General features: G+C 46.6%; 1 protein-coding gene across 1 annotated transcript in view; it reads left to right on the top strand.

Annotated features, from left to right (window-relative positions):
* Positions 1 to 12,043, top strand: part of LOC109302100 (parathyroid hormone/parathyroid hormone-related peptide receptor-like) — a 74,300-nt gene that overhangs the window by 35,748 nt on the left and 26,509 nt on the right. Inside the window, exons 2-4 of the mRNA XM_019523614.1 lie at positions 9,326 to 9,431; positions 10,662 to 10,772; positions 11,405 to 11,529. Of these exons, the coding sequence (XP_019379159.1) occupies positions 9,326 to 9,431; positions 10,662 to 10,772; positions 11,405 to 11,529 (342 nt within the window). The remainder of the gene's footprint in view (positions 1 to 9,325; positions 9,432 to 10,661; positions 10,773 to 11,404; positions 11,530 to 12,043) is intronic.

The raw sequence follows: 12,043 nt of genomic DNA, 5'->3' as shown, positions 1-12,043 counted from the left end.
ACCAGATTGAAGGCTTTTTTAAAGTTGAGATATACAACATCAGTCTCTTCCCACTTGTCCAGGTGATAGGTCACCTGGTCGTAAAAGGAAATGAGATTGGTCAAGCACTATCTACCTGCAACAAACCCGTGCTGGCTATCCCTCAGGGTGTTGCCATCGGCTAGTCTGTTAAGAATGGCCTCTTTGATGATTTTTTCTAAGACCTTCCCTGGGATAGAGATCAGGCCTGTAGTTTGCCGAATCCACTTTTCTCCCTTTCTTGAAGACAGGCACCACATTGGCCTTCTTCCAGTCATCGGGCACTTCACCAGAGCACCAGGAGCTCTTGAAGATCCATGCCAGGGGCTGAGCTATGATGCAGGCCAGCTCCTTGAGTACTCTGGGGTGTAAATTGTCAGGGCCAGGTGACTTGAAGGTGTCCAGCCTCTCAAGCTGTTCCTTCACGAGGTCAGCATTGATGGAGGGCAAGGAACCACCCTCACTTAGGTGTCCCTGTCCCGTAATGGGCAGGGGCATCCCATGGGATGCCCCATAGCTTTGATTATTGGTAGGGGTTACCTTGGACCAAAAAAGGTTAACTTTGATTACTGGCTCTATGTGCATGGTGCATAAAAGGAGCCACATGTAGGTGGAAGTTTATTTTGAGTTTTTCTTTGATGGAATAATTTCACCCTAACAACCAAAAGGGTCATCAAAGATGCTAATGGCTGATACAGCAACACAACAAACTTTTCTACACAATTGTACAAATCCTTATCAACATCAGGTCTACTTCCTAGACCTGCCAATAGATACGGATGTTGAATGAACACTTTCCAAGCAGTTTTCTTAGGATGACCACTGAACTGGTTAATGGTGTCACAAACAGTGACGCTGTCCAGTTAGAGTTATATGAACTGGCTCAAGAAATTCTGACATAATATCATGAACTGGAATGAATCTTACTGGGTTGCTTCTCTTCATCAAAACCTTAGGCACAAGATTATACCACAGAACAGGGGTTTTCAACCAGGGGTATGCATACCCCTGGGGGTACTTTCGAAGGCTCCAGGGGGTACACGGCAGCGTTGCGGAGAAGCCACTGGCACTTCCAGTTTTGCCGGCAGCACTTCTGAGTTCGCTGCTGCACGCTGCACCAGGGGACCCCTCCCTTCCCTGCTTGTCAACTGGCTGTTGGGAGCCTCCATGCTGCCCACTCATTGATTGGCCACCAGAGGACTAACCACTTCTTGACTGGCTGCCGGGGGTACCCCGACCAAAAAAGGTTGAAAACCCCTGCCATAGATGAAGGACCAGTATGTATGTTGCATTGTGGGAGAATAGTAGAGAAGAGAATCCCTAACCAACTGCATGTTTGACATGTAAGAGCATTCTTGTGTGCACCTCTTCTTGCTGAGAATGCAGCTGTGAAACATCAAATGAGCTGGAGTGCTCTGCTTTTGAAACCACCAACAGTGAAACCACCAACAACAAGCACTTGTTTATTTCAGAAACATCATCCTTAAGAAGCTCCTCACTTAGGAAATTAACTAGGCTTTCTTTGTTTGATGGTAAGGTTATGAAACTAATCCATGATGCCAGTAACAGAATCTGCTGCTAGTGATTCTGTGGATTGGCTTAGTAGTTTGAATCCTTAATATCCTTGTGCCTGCCTTTATGGATGGTAATATGTATTGATCAAAGACAATATTGACTCGATTGCATGTGTTAGACTAGCTGACAAATGCTTGTTGCACAAAGGAATCAGCTAAATCTCCAAATGTTCTTGCGGTTTTCAGTTTTCTTATTCCCTGTACAAGAGCCATGCTGTTGATAATAACAGCTGATTTCTCAGAAGTATCATCTGGCAGAACAGTTACAACTTTATCTCTAAACAAGATCTGTGACAAGGCTGCTTTGTCAAGGCTGCTTTGTCGGCCATGTTGAGCGATTTGTTGGATTTAAAATTTATGGAGGTTATCGAGACAGTTTGTGCTGTAGGAGAGAGTGCATATTGAATCTTCTACCTGCTGCAAGTGCTGTGAGTAGCCTTTGCTGGATTTCCTTTGCATTCTGTATCTGTTCCATTTTGCTGCACTATGTCCCACAGTTGATTTTACATCCGCAAAGGTTTTCAGTTTTGCTTTGGGTATGTTTGCATAGAAGCTCTCAGTAGCATCTATAGTAAGATGTTTCTGGATAATGATGTTCATGATTTCTCTTCCTTTGTCATGTGTCAGGGAATCACCACATAGGGACGTGGTCCTCTGCACCTCAATGACCTCCAGCTGCCTGTCCTCACTGGAAAAAAAAAGTTGGCCACTTAGACAGACTGGGGTTCCCCCCAGCTCTCGCCTGCCATGACTTTGATGCTTTACTGGGTTCCGGGAGGGGTGGTATTCACCCAGTCTGACCCAGCTGTGGTTGTCTCAGTGGGATCCAGCTCTGGGATAAAATGACAATGAATAAAATACAAAAAGAAAGAACGGAAAAAGGAATGAAACCTGGCTGGCAGGCTTAGCTGCTGCTTTGCCTGCAGCTTGCCGGCTCTCATGGCTCCTGCTGCGCAGTCCTTGCAGCTGAATCAACTAATTGGTGTACCGCCATGATAATTGATAACTCACAGCAGCAATTAACCTCTGCTATAATTCATGAGCTCCTCCAAGCTCTCAGATCAATTGCTCTGCCACCCTGTTCCTGGGGAAAATTTTCTTTCAGACTGTGTCTCCAGCAGGTCCATCCAGCCTGCCTTCCTTTACTCTTCTCCTTTGCCTGAGCTGCCCGGCTGGAAATATCTCTCAGAGTGCTGGGAGACCCAATCTGGCACACCTGACGAGTCAGTAAAGCTGGTTCCAGGTGTGTTGGGAGTTCCCTCCACAATGTGGTGATCGTCTTCTCAGGTAACTCACTGCTAGGGCCGCTGCATTCCCGCAAAGGGGCACCACTAGCCCCTTCACATCATGTACATTCAGAATGTCTAATGCAATATCTTCTGGCACAACATCTCCCATAGAAATACATAACAGAACCTTTGAACTGTGCTTGTAGCAACTTGACATGGTTGTAATCTCATTTCAGTCATGTCCTTTGTCTTTCGTTATGATTGAAAGATGTTGTTGTATTGATCTCAAACATTTGATTTACCATCTCCATTAAGTGACCTCTTTCATTGCAGTTCAGCTTCCATCATAATCTAGCCAATTCATTGCATGTTATGTTTACTATGCCACCGGCAATTTGCAAACCTTGTTAATGTGTTTGTCCTAGGGGTACAATCACTGGGGAGCAAGAAACCCTACCCACAGGGGGAACTCAGGATGGGGGTAACCCACACCCAGAGAAAAAAAACCCTAAAATCAGGGGTCACTTACCTGCTTTAGGACACTGGACACAGGATGAGCTACGCCAGGAAGAAACACCCACGCTGTTCATCAGCCATGCTTATCTACAGCTGGAGCCGGCACGGGCGGGTGACATCATTAACAACTGCCACCCAGCTGGGATAAAAGCCGGCACCAGCAGGGAGGAAGGGAGAGCATTGGAGGCAGCAGAGGCTATGAAAGCTCTCCACGTTGCTCACAGACAGCACCGGCGTGTAGGAGAAGATCCAGCTCAGAGGGGAGTGTTAGAGGCAGCAGGGTCTGCAGAAGCTCTCCACACCGGTCACAGGCAGCATTGGTGTGCAGGAGAGGATCCAGTTCGGGGAAGAGCACTGGGGGCAGCGGGGACTGCAGAAGCTCTCCGTACCGGTTGTCAGCAGCACCGGCATGTGGGAGAGGATCCAATCTGGGGAAGATTGGAGGAAGACCTCAACCAAGGCAAAGAGTGGAGCAGTGTCAGGGGATGCATTCAGGCACAGGCTCTAGGGCTGGGAGGGTGGAAGAGCTATTTAGCCTGACCTCCCCTCCCTTGTCAGCCCTCTTTTCTTCTGTGTCCCTCCTTTTTCCTTTTGCATTGTACATGTTCCTTTTTATTGGGGTTTTTTTTTGTCCTTTTTCTTTTTACATTACCTGTAGCCCTACTTAGGTGGGGTGCAGGGGACGCTCCAAGAACAGGATCTGCATGCAGAGTCATCAAGCAGCTGGTATACAGCTGGAGTGACATACAGGAGAGTTGGGCACCCAGCGGACCCAGAGTCCAATAATGAGAAAGCAAGACCAGTAACCAAAGGGGGCGTGAAGAGTAGGAACCAACAAGACTGGAGGGCAAGCTGCATCAAGATCAGGTGGCCTGTTGTGGAGGCTGGTGTATGGAAGGGGTGTAGGGGAGGTGGAGCCCCACAAATATCCATTAGGAGGAGTGACCGATCCCGAGGGGCCTTCAACAGGAGACCCCACCACTGAGGATACATTCAAAGTCATGGCAGTCGAGTTTTCGGGTTTTTCCCGGAGTGAGCAAGGCCCCCTCCAGAGGCCACACAAAACTTCACTGCATCTAACACCAGGTGCATGCGCCAAGGAGGCACATGAACAGATATATGAATCAAGACAGTCACAGCATTCTATTGCCTGGTCGGTTTAAATGTTTACAAATGGGAGATTAGTTGTCTTGACCCTGAATCCTCCTTCCACAAATTCAGCATATACCACAGGAGCAAAATTAACTAAAACCTTCATATGTCCAAGATATACTGGACTCATCTCATGTAATTGGTATGAACATGCACAGCTATCAGTGGAAGCATTTTTTCAAAGGTATGTAAACGCTCATGTCAGTTTCCTTCATGTTCAACTCTGATGAAGTACAAGAGAGTATTGACTACTTCCAAGTAGTTCATCCAGTACTTGAACATACCTTGATGGGAGTGTTTGCACAAATTCTTGAAGCGGAGTGGCAATCATTAGCAGATGAACTAATAGTTCTCTCGCTGCATTCCTTCCCACTTCACAATCATTGTTTCTGAATGCAACAGCTATGCCACTGGAAAGTTGGTCAACAACATCATAATCCAATCCTTTGCTTGAACTAGACAACCACACAATGAACTGATTTATCAATATATGCTATATTGCTTCAACTGTTATCTTGTGTGATCTGATAGCATGGTTGTACAGTTTTCCTTTCATTAAGTTGGTGGTGGTATTTTCTGAAAGCAATCTGCTTTCTGTCCAACAGTCTTCAAGTCCTGAAGCAACAAAATGCTGACCAATTGCTGTTAGGTAAACCATAATAACATGGAAGCCTCCCAGTCAAATGATTACTCCTTCAGTCTCTTCTGGCTGAGACCAAACTAGTACATTTGCTTTGCAATACAATATCTGATCAAGTGTTATGACTGTGTGCTATTGTTCCAGGCATCCTGCAAATATTTTACATTGCACGATGGCAGTCCAAATGGCATCATGCTCAGATGCCAGTGCAGGCAATATGGGACAAAATCCAACAATTGATGGTGGTGAAGTGTCATCAGAAAGAAACTCATTAAATTCTGTCCACCCTCATACGACAACATTCTCCTGGTTGTCGGCTGATGTTCTACCTAGTATCCATGGTAGCTTTGCTGGCAACTGTTGAACAGCTGTATTGTTGAGCTTTCCATTCATGTTACTAGCCATACTATGGATAGGTGGTTTTAATGACTAGTTATGGGTTATCATTGCTAGAATAAGCAAAGGCTATCAGGAACACAATTTTGGGCTTGCTCTTCATTCAAGTTTCTGTATCCCTTCATACATGCTATAACTTTCAAATCTGCTTTAATCTTGAGAGCAACATAGTACAAGTTTTGTGTTTCTGAAAACTTTTCTCTGAACTGCAGGCCAGTGGCCTCCTCGTCATTTTAATGCAAAGTTACAACTGCTTGTATGGCTTTACCAGACCAGTTATCACAGTTCAGAAGTCAAGGTGTGGAAGATTTGTGTTTCTTTGGTGCTGAAATTGAATGGCTGTCTTGTCATAATCCTGAAGTTCTTGCTTCATTTGTTTCAGTGTGGTCAGAGGATGTTCACCACCGTCATCTTCTACTAAATCACAGTATCTTTCAAGTATATCTTTCAGACTGTACACATTCTTCTGTGCGAAATGAGCATCTAGTTCATCAATCACTTGCTTCAGGAGAAAGAAGAATATCTTCTTGCACAATCTCCATATCCGAATGAGAATGAGAGACTTGTTGCTTCTTCTATTCCTCCTGCCTGCATTCAGAATGGTAATGTGCCTCAACCTTACATCTTCAACACCAGTTTGGAAACGCAACACTTCATTCTTCTCTTCCATGTTGTGTATTGCCTTGACTGATTCAAATGACAACACTTGATTCAGTTTCTTCACATTAGAATATTTCTGGCAGAATATGCACATCCTCCAGTGAACTGTTGGAGTAGATGAGCTGCACTTGATGTTGTTGGTAGGATTTCCCTTTCATCTTCTACTTTGCCCAACTTTCTTAACAGTCTCTCAATATGTCCTTTGTGTGTAAAAGAACTACAGCAAGAACAGTGCCAACTGAGGTTTTTGGAATGTTGCAAACCACAACACAACGTGATAGTCTGTCAAGAATACTGCCATAACAAGTGCTGAATTCAGCAACTGTCCTATGTTGAATAAGTGCCTCATTTATCTGCACAATTCCAGCATGTGTACTTTGGCTAATTGTTGACTATGAACCTACTTCACGATACATGATGCATCTTGTAGATTCTAAGATGTACCTCCCATGCTTTGCTGGACTTGGTGATGCTATGAGCTCCATTGTAACATCTGCTTAAGGGTGATAAGGGCAAGTCTCTTTGATTATCCAGTAATGAACAAAACTGTAAATTTGTGGCAGCCATCTTGGAATCCAACATGGCTACCATGGCAGAAATGTTATAATTGATCTCCTCAGTTCATACAATGTTGGTTTTGTCATTAGAATAAATTTTCTAACCCTACTGGGGGCTGAAATATTGACCAAAATTTGAATTAATGGCAGGCAACTTTGATTCCAACATAGCAGCTACACACACTACTTAACAGATTAGCAACATGAATTTTCTGACCTGGGTAGGCCACCTCTACCTGAAACACACTATGGCTACTTGTGGCAACAGATTGCCCATGCGGTGATTCCTTTACTCTTCTTTTTTACCTTACTGGTTTAGAGAGGGGGAATTGGATAACAGTCTTCAAGTACGTGAGAGGTAGCCAACATGGTTTCATTGTGGGTAGGTCTTGCCTGACCTCATTTCCTTCTTTGACCAGGTAACACATCACCTGGAAAAAGGAGAAGAGGTGGATGCTGTGGCAGGCCAGTAGGGGGTGCTCTGGCACTAAGCCACCCACCTCACTGAGCCCAACCAAAAACCAAGCTTTGGATGCCTCTGCAGGGGTACCAACTTCTGGCCAACCCCCTTCTTGGATCATACCCACAAGCCTGGGGTGACCACTGCCACCACCCAGGGTCTGGTCTTTGTCCAGGCTCTGTGCTTCCTTGGGTTTCACAAGCCTTGTAGACCTTGTGGGAACTGGGGGAACATCTGTTCACCAGGGTATCCCAAGGGAAGACAAGGTCTGATGATCACAAACTGCTGGAAGACTGTTTTAGACTGGACATAAGGAAAAACTTTTTTACCATCTGACTCTCCAGAGTCTGGAATAGACTACCCCCAGAGGTGGTGCAAGGACCTATTCTGGATACCTTTAAGAAACACCTGGATGCTTATCTTGCTTGGGTGATCTGACCCCAGCTGACTTCCTGCGCCTCGGGCAGGGGGGATGGACCCGGTGATCTCACAAGGTCCCTTCCAGTCCTAATGTCTATGAATCTATGAAAGTCAGTTACAGAGAGGATGGAGATGGACTTTTCTCTGTGGCTGTAGGGGACAGGAGTAGGAGCAATGGCCTCAAGCTTCTGCAGGGGAAATTTAGTTTGGAGATTAGAAGGAACTTTTTTGACTATGAGAGTGGTCAAGCATTGGAACAGACTGTCTGGGAAAAATTGTAAACTCTCTGTCCTTGGAAGTTTTCAAGAGCAGGTTAGACAGACACTTGGCTGGGATGGTTTAGTCAGGGATGATCTTGTCTTGAGCAGAGGGCTGGACTAGCTGGACTAGGGCTGGACTAGATAATTTTGTGAGATCTCTTCCAGCCCTGCTTTCCCATGGTCCTATGTTTGATGTTTAATGTTTGATCTATTAATGATACCATAAACCTGGGCTGAGGGCATGTCTAACCCTCTGCAGTGAGGTTTGAGGGCAGGTGGGAAAGCAGTGCCAGTGCTACAGATTACTTTGAAGGGCACACAATTTTGTCTCTGGTGTGCAGGGCCACTGCTCTGTTCCCAGCTGGTAGAGTTCTGCCACTGCAGAACAACAGGGTGATTGTGACTGGACGCTGCAGGCCCCCTCCCAGGACATTGCTCTGAACCACATGCCTCTTCTTTCATTTGCACATTCAGAAATCAAATACCAACAACCCTCATCCCACCAGGGCATTCTAGTCACCAGCATTTGTGCAAACTTGGAGTCCTGACCAAAGGCATCATGTTTCACAGACACCAATGATCATTGATCAGTCACTCAGGCCCAGCTTGATGTTGTAGCATTGGGTATGATTAGTGAGGGGGGAGACACAATTGGGTAGGGACACAACACCCTCCCCCCCAAAACACTGGAGAAGCCCATTCACTCAGCACGTAATTACTGGTAGCAGCAACCCTATCATCTTCTAGCAAAGTAATGTGGAGCTGATGGGGAAAATTTGGGTTGGGGAATGATTCCTTATCACTTGCCTTCACAACCTTGATGTCACATCAGTTTTTGCCTTCATTACATCCTTCAGGAATGATGCTGAACTGCCTCGAGTCAGTCAGGATTCTCTTCATTACAGTAGTACTCTGGGGAGATTTGTAGTGAGAGATCACCCTTGCTCTCAATAGACAAGACAGAGGGTGGGAGGGGAAGCTGGGAAACGGAGTGAGAAAAGAGCTTGTCCCCCTATTACTCAGTGTGTCTTGATGTATGTTTAAAAAATATTTCACTAGATCTGAGCCACCAGTCATTGACCATTTGTTAGTTACAATGAGGGCCATGCTGGTACCAGTCATATCTCAGCATCTAAGTAGAGAGCACATATGGCTCTATCCTTAGTTGCTTTGAGATGTAGAGTACTTTTACCTTCTTTGCCTGTATAGCACTGTACAGGCCACAGGCTGTTAGGGCCACGGTCATGTTTGGACTTCCTGACTCTGTGGAAGGCAACAACTTCCATGTTTTTCTCCTTTGGTCAAAATTTCCTTGGGCACCTTGCACTCCATCTCATGTCCTTGCTTATGTAGGTTCTTTCCAGGAACATGCTGGCTTATCAGGGCCCATTCTGTAGACTGTATGAAGCAGTGCAGTGACTGCTGCTGTTTTTGACTTGGCAGGTTGACACTGATGACGTCCTTACAAAGGAAGAACAGATCTATCTGCTGATTGAAGCAAAGGAGCAGTGCCAGAAAACCATAAGAATCCAACTAGAGAAACCCAAAGGTACCATGGCAGATTTGCCAGGCATAGCCAACAAGACAAGGGAGAACTGGCAGACTCATGCAGTGTAAAAGCCTGTTTCCCCTGAAGTCAAGGGCAAGGATTTCACCCCTGGGCCCGATCCAGGAGCTGCTGAATCCAAGGAAAGTCTTTTCATTGACTCCAGTGAGCACCTTGGTTTGGTAATTCTTTGGGGCAGGCCCCACATTTTTGTTCTGTTCCTGCCTAATACTTAACACAGTGGAGTCTGGAGCCAGGACTGGAGCCTCTTTTTGCAGTTATCATTATCAACCTGATTTGTTGCTCTCAACTTCCAGGCCTCATCCTGAGCCAGCTGGTTATTATACTCCATATACACACATAAAACAGATTCCTTAGAGGAACCCTGAGGCCTTTCCCACTCTAGAGTGTCAAGGCAGGTGGGCAGATGTGCCATATCTCCTCCAACCACCAGAAACCATCCAGAAACTTGTGTTACCATGTCAGATACTTGCAGAGTCTGGATGTGTCCTCTTTTGTGCTTTTGCCTAGTGGAGGGTTGATATTGCAGGGTGCATAGAGGCAGCCAGGGTGTGCGTATGTGTGGAAGCTAAAGACAGCTAGATGTACCAGCTCAGTGGTAGGCAACCCCCAACACAAGTGCCCGAATGTGGCACATGAAGACATTTTGCTTGGCACATGTGCCTTGGGGAGGACAGCAGGGAAGGGGCTGGGACTGTGCTGCCACAAGGATCGGGCCCCTTGCATCTCCCCCACCATCTACCTCTGGCAAACCGACACCTTACAAGTTGAGGTTGTAGGTGTTTTTGGCAGTCTGCTCAAAGATGTTGCTGACCTCTGGACTAGCTGGTAGTCAACAGGCATGGAGACAGGACCACAGGACTGGTTGGACTGGCGTGGGTTGTGAGTTCAGTCAACCTGGACTAGCATGGTTCCCTGCATCTTTGTACCATGGTAGCAGCCCTATAGCGTGCAGCAATTTAAGTAATACCATTGATAAAGTAGAGTGGCAGGCAGGCGATGGCTGTGATCACTGCTCCTGAGCAACTTAGAATTGTGCACATCTGATCTCATTATATGGTTTAACTGTCTTGTCTATTTATTATTTATCATACTCTTATATATCACTGAGTGGAAAGGGGTCCTATCTGGCTGGGACCATCAAATGCACTACAAATGTCAAATAAGAATAGTACTATCAATTAATGGGATTTGTCTTTGCTTCTTGGGCAGATACCAGCTGTTTTCCAGAGTGGGATGGAATTATCTGCTGGCCCAAGGGCTCTCCAAACCAACAGGTGTCGGTCCCGTGCCCAAAATACATCTATGATTTCAACCACAAAGGTAACTTCAGAATAACATGTGGTCTGCCTGAGCTTATTCCTACTGTCTTTGCAAGGTTAGTTGATGAGAATGGGTTTTTCAAAGGGACTTCAGAGAGAAAGGGAGCCAAATCCAAAAGAATTTCCCCTAACAAACTTCCAAGCCAAGGTGCTTTGATATTACCATGATGGACACAGCCCTGCTCAGACCAACCCCAGTTGGAAGGGAAGAGCCCAATGAAGGGACTGCTGCCACCACTGCTTGAACTGGCAGAACTATGTCAGGAGAGCCCTCTAGTGGAAATATGGCACATGGCAGCTGAAGGGGTATTTCCATCATAGCTGTGGTTTCACACCCCTAACACAGCTGGGCCAGTAAAGATGTGTCCCGTCCCCCCCCACGAGCTAAATCTTTGAGTGGTTTACTACATGTGGTCTGGTCTCTCCCTAGTGCCCAGCCTGACTACAGTAGTCTGCCATCTCCTAGTAGCCAAAAGACTCCCTCCCTAAGCCAAGTGTGGGGTTTGTGCTGTTGGCCATCAGTTTGATCCCATGGCTTGCTGCAGAAGGGTGGGCTTTGCTACTAAATACCTTGGGCCTGTTGAGTTTCTCTTGGCCACTGCTTCTGTCATGATCCCCGGGACTTCCTTTCAGGTCATGCCTACAGACAGTGTGATGCCTATGGGAGCTGGGAGCTAGCACTCAGCATCAACAAGACCTGGGCTAACTATACCGAATGCACCAAGTTCCTCGCCCCTGAGCACCGGAGCCGAGAGAAGGTAACTCACAGTTGGGGGTGGGATGGGGGAGGGACCCTAGCTGGGGCCAGAGGGTGCATGTTCCTGTGTGTGGGAGAAGGGCAGGGGCCAGAGTATCCAGAGCAATGTTTCATAGATTGCATAGACTTTAGTGCTGGAAGGGACCTCAGAAGATCATTGAGTTCAGTCCCCTCCCCCAGGGGCAGGAAGTCAGCTAGGGTCAAAGGATCCCAGCAAGACAGACATCCAAATGTTTCTTAAAAGAGTCCAGAGTAGGTGCTTGCACCACCTCTGGAGGCAGTGAGTGGTGCCCATTGCATACCTCCTGTGAGCTAAACATCTGCGCAGCCTCTCCCTTGTTCAGGAAGGAACTGTGTTTGCTCAGACGCCTCCAGCGACAGCCAGAAGGAAGGGGCTGGCTGATCCCTCCCCACCAACTCCTCTCAACAGCAGTGGGTCCTGTGTCTGCCTCTGCTTCTGGTTGACCACCCCAAAATGTGCTGCTCCCAACTGGCTAGGCACTAGAGCTCCTTCA

The sequence above is a fragment of the Gavialis gangeticus genome, unplaced genomic scaffold (genome assembly GCF_001723915.1).
Source record: "Gavialis gangeticus isolate Ggan-Ray unplaced genomic scaffold, GavGan_comp1, whole genome shotgun sequence".
Classification (NCBI taxonomy): domain Eukaryota; kingdom Metazoa; phylum Chordata; order Crocodylia; family Gavialidae; genus Gavialis; species Gavialis gangeticus.
This window is presented reverse-complemented; position numbering and strand designations above follow the sequence as displayed.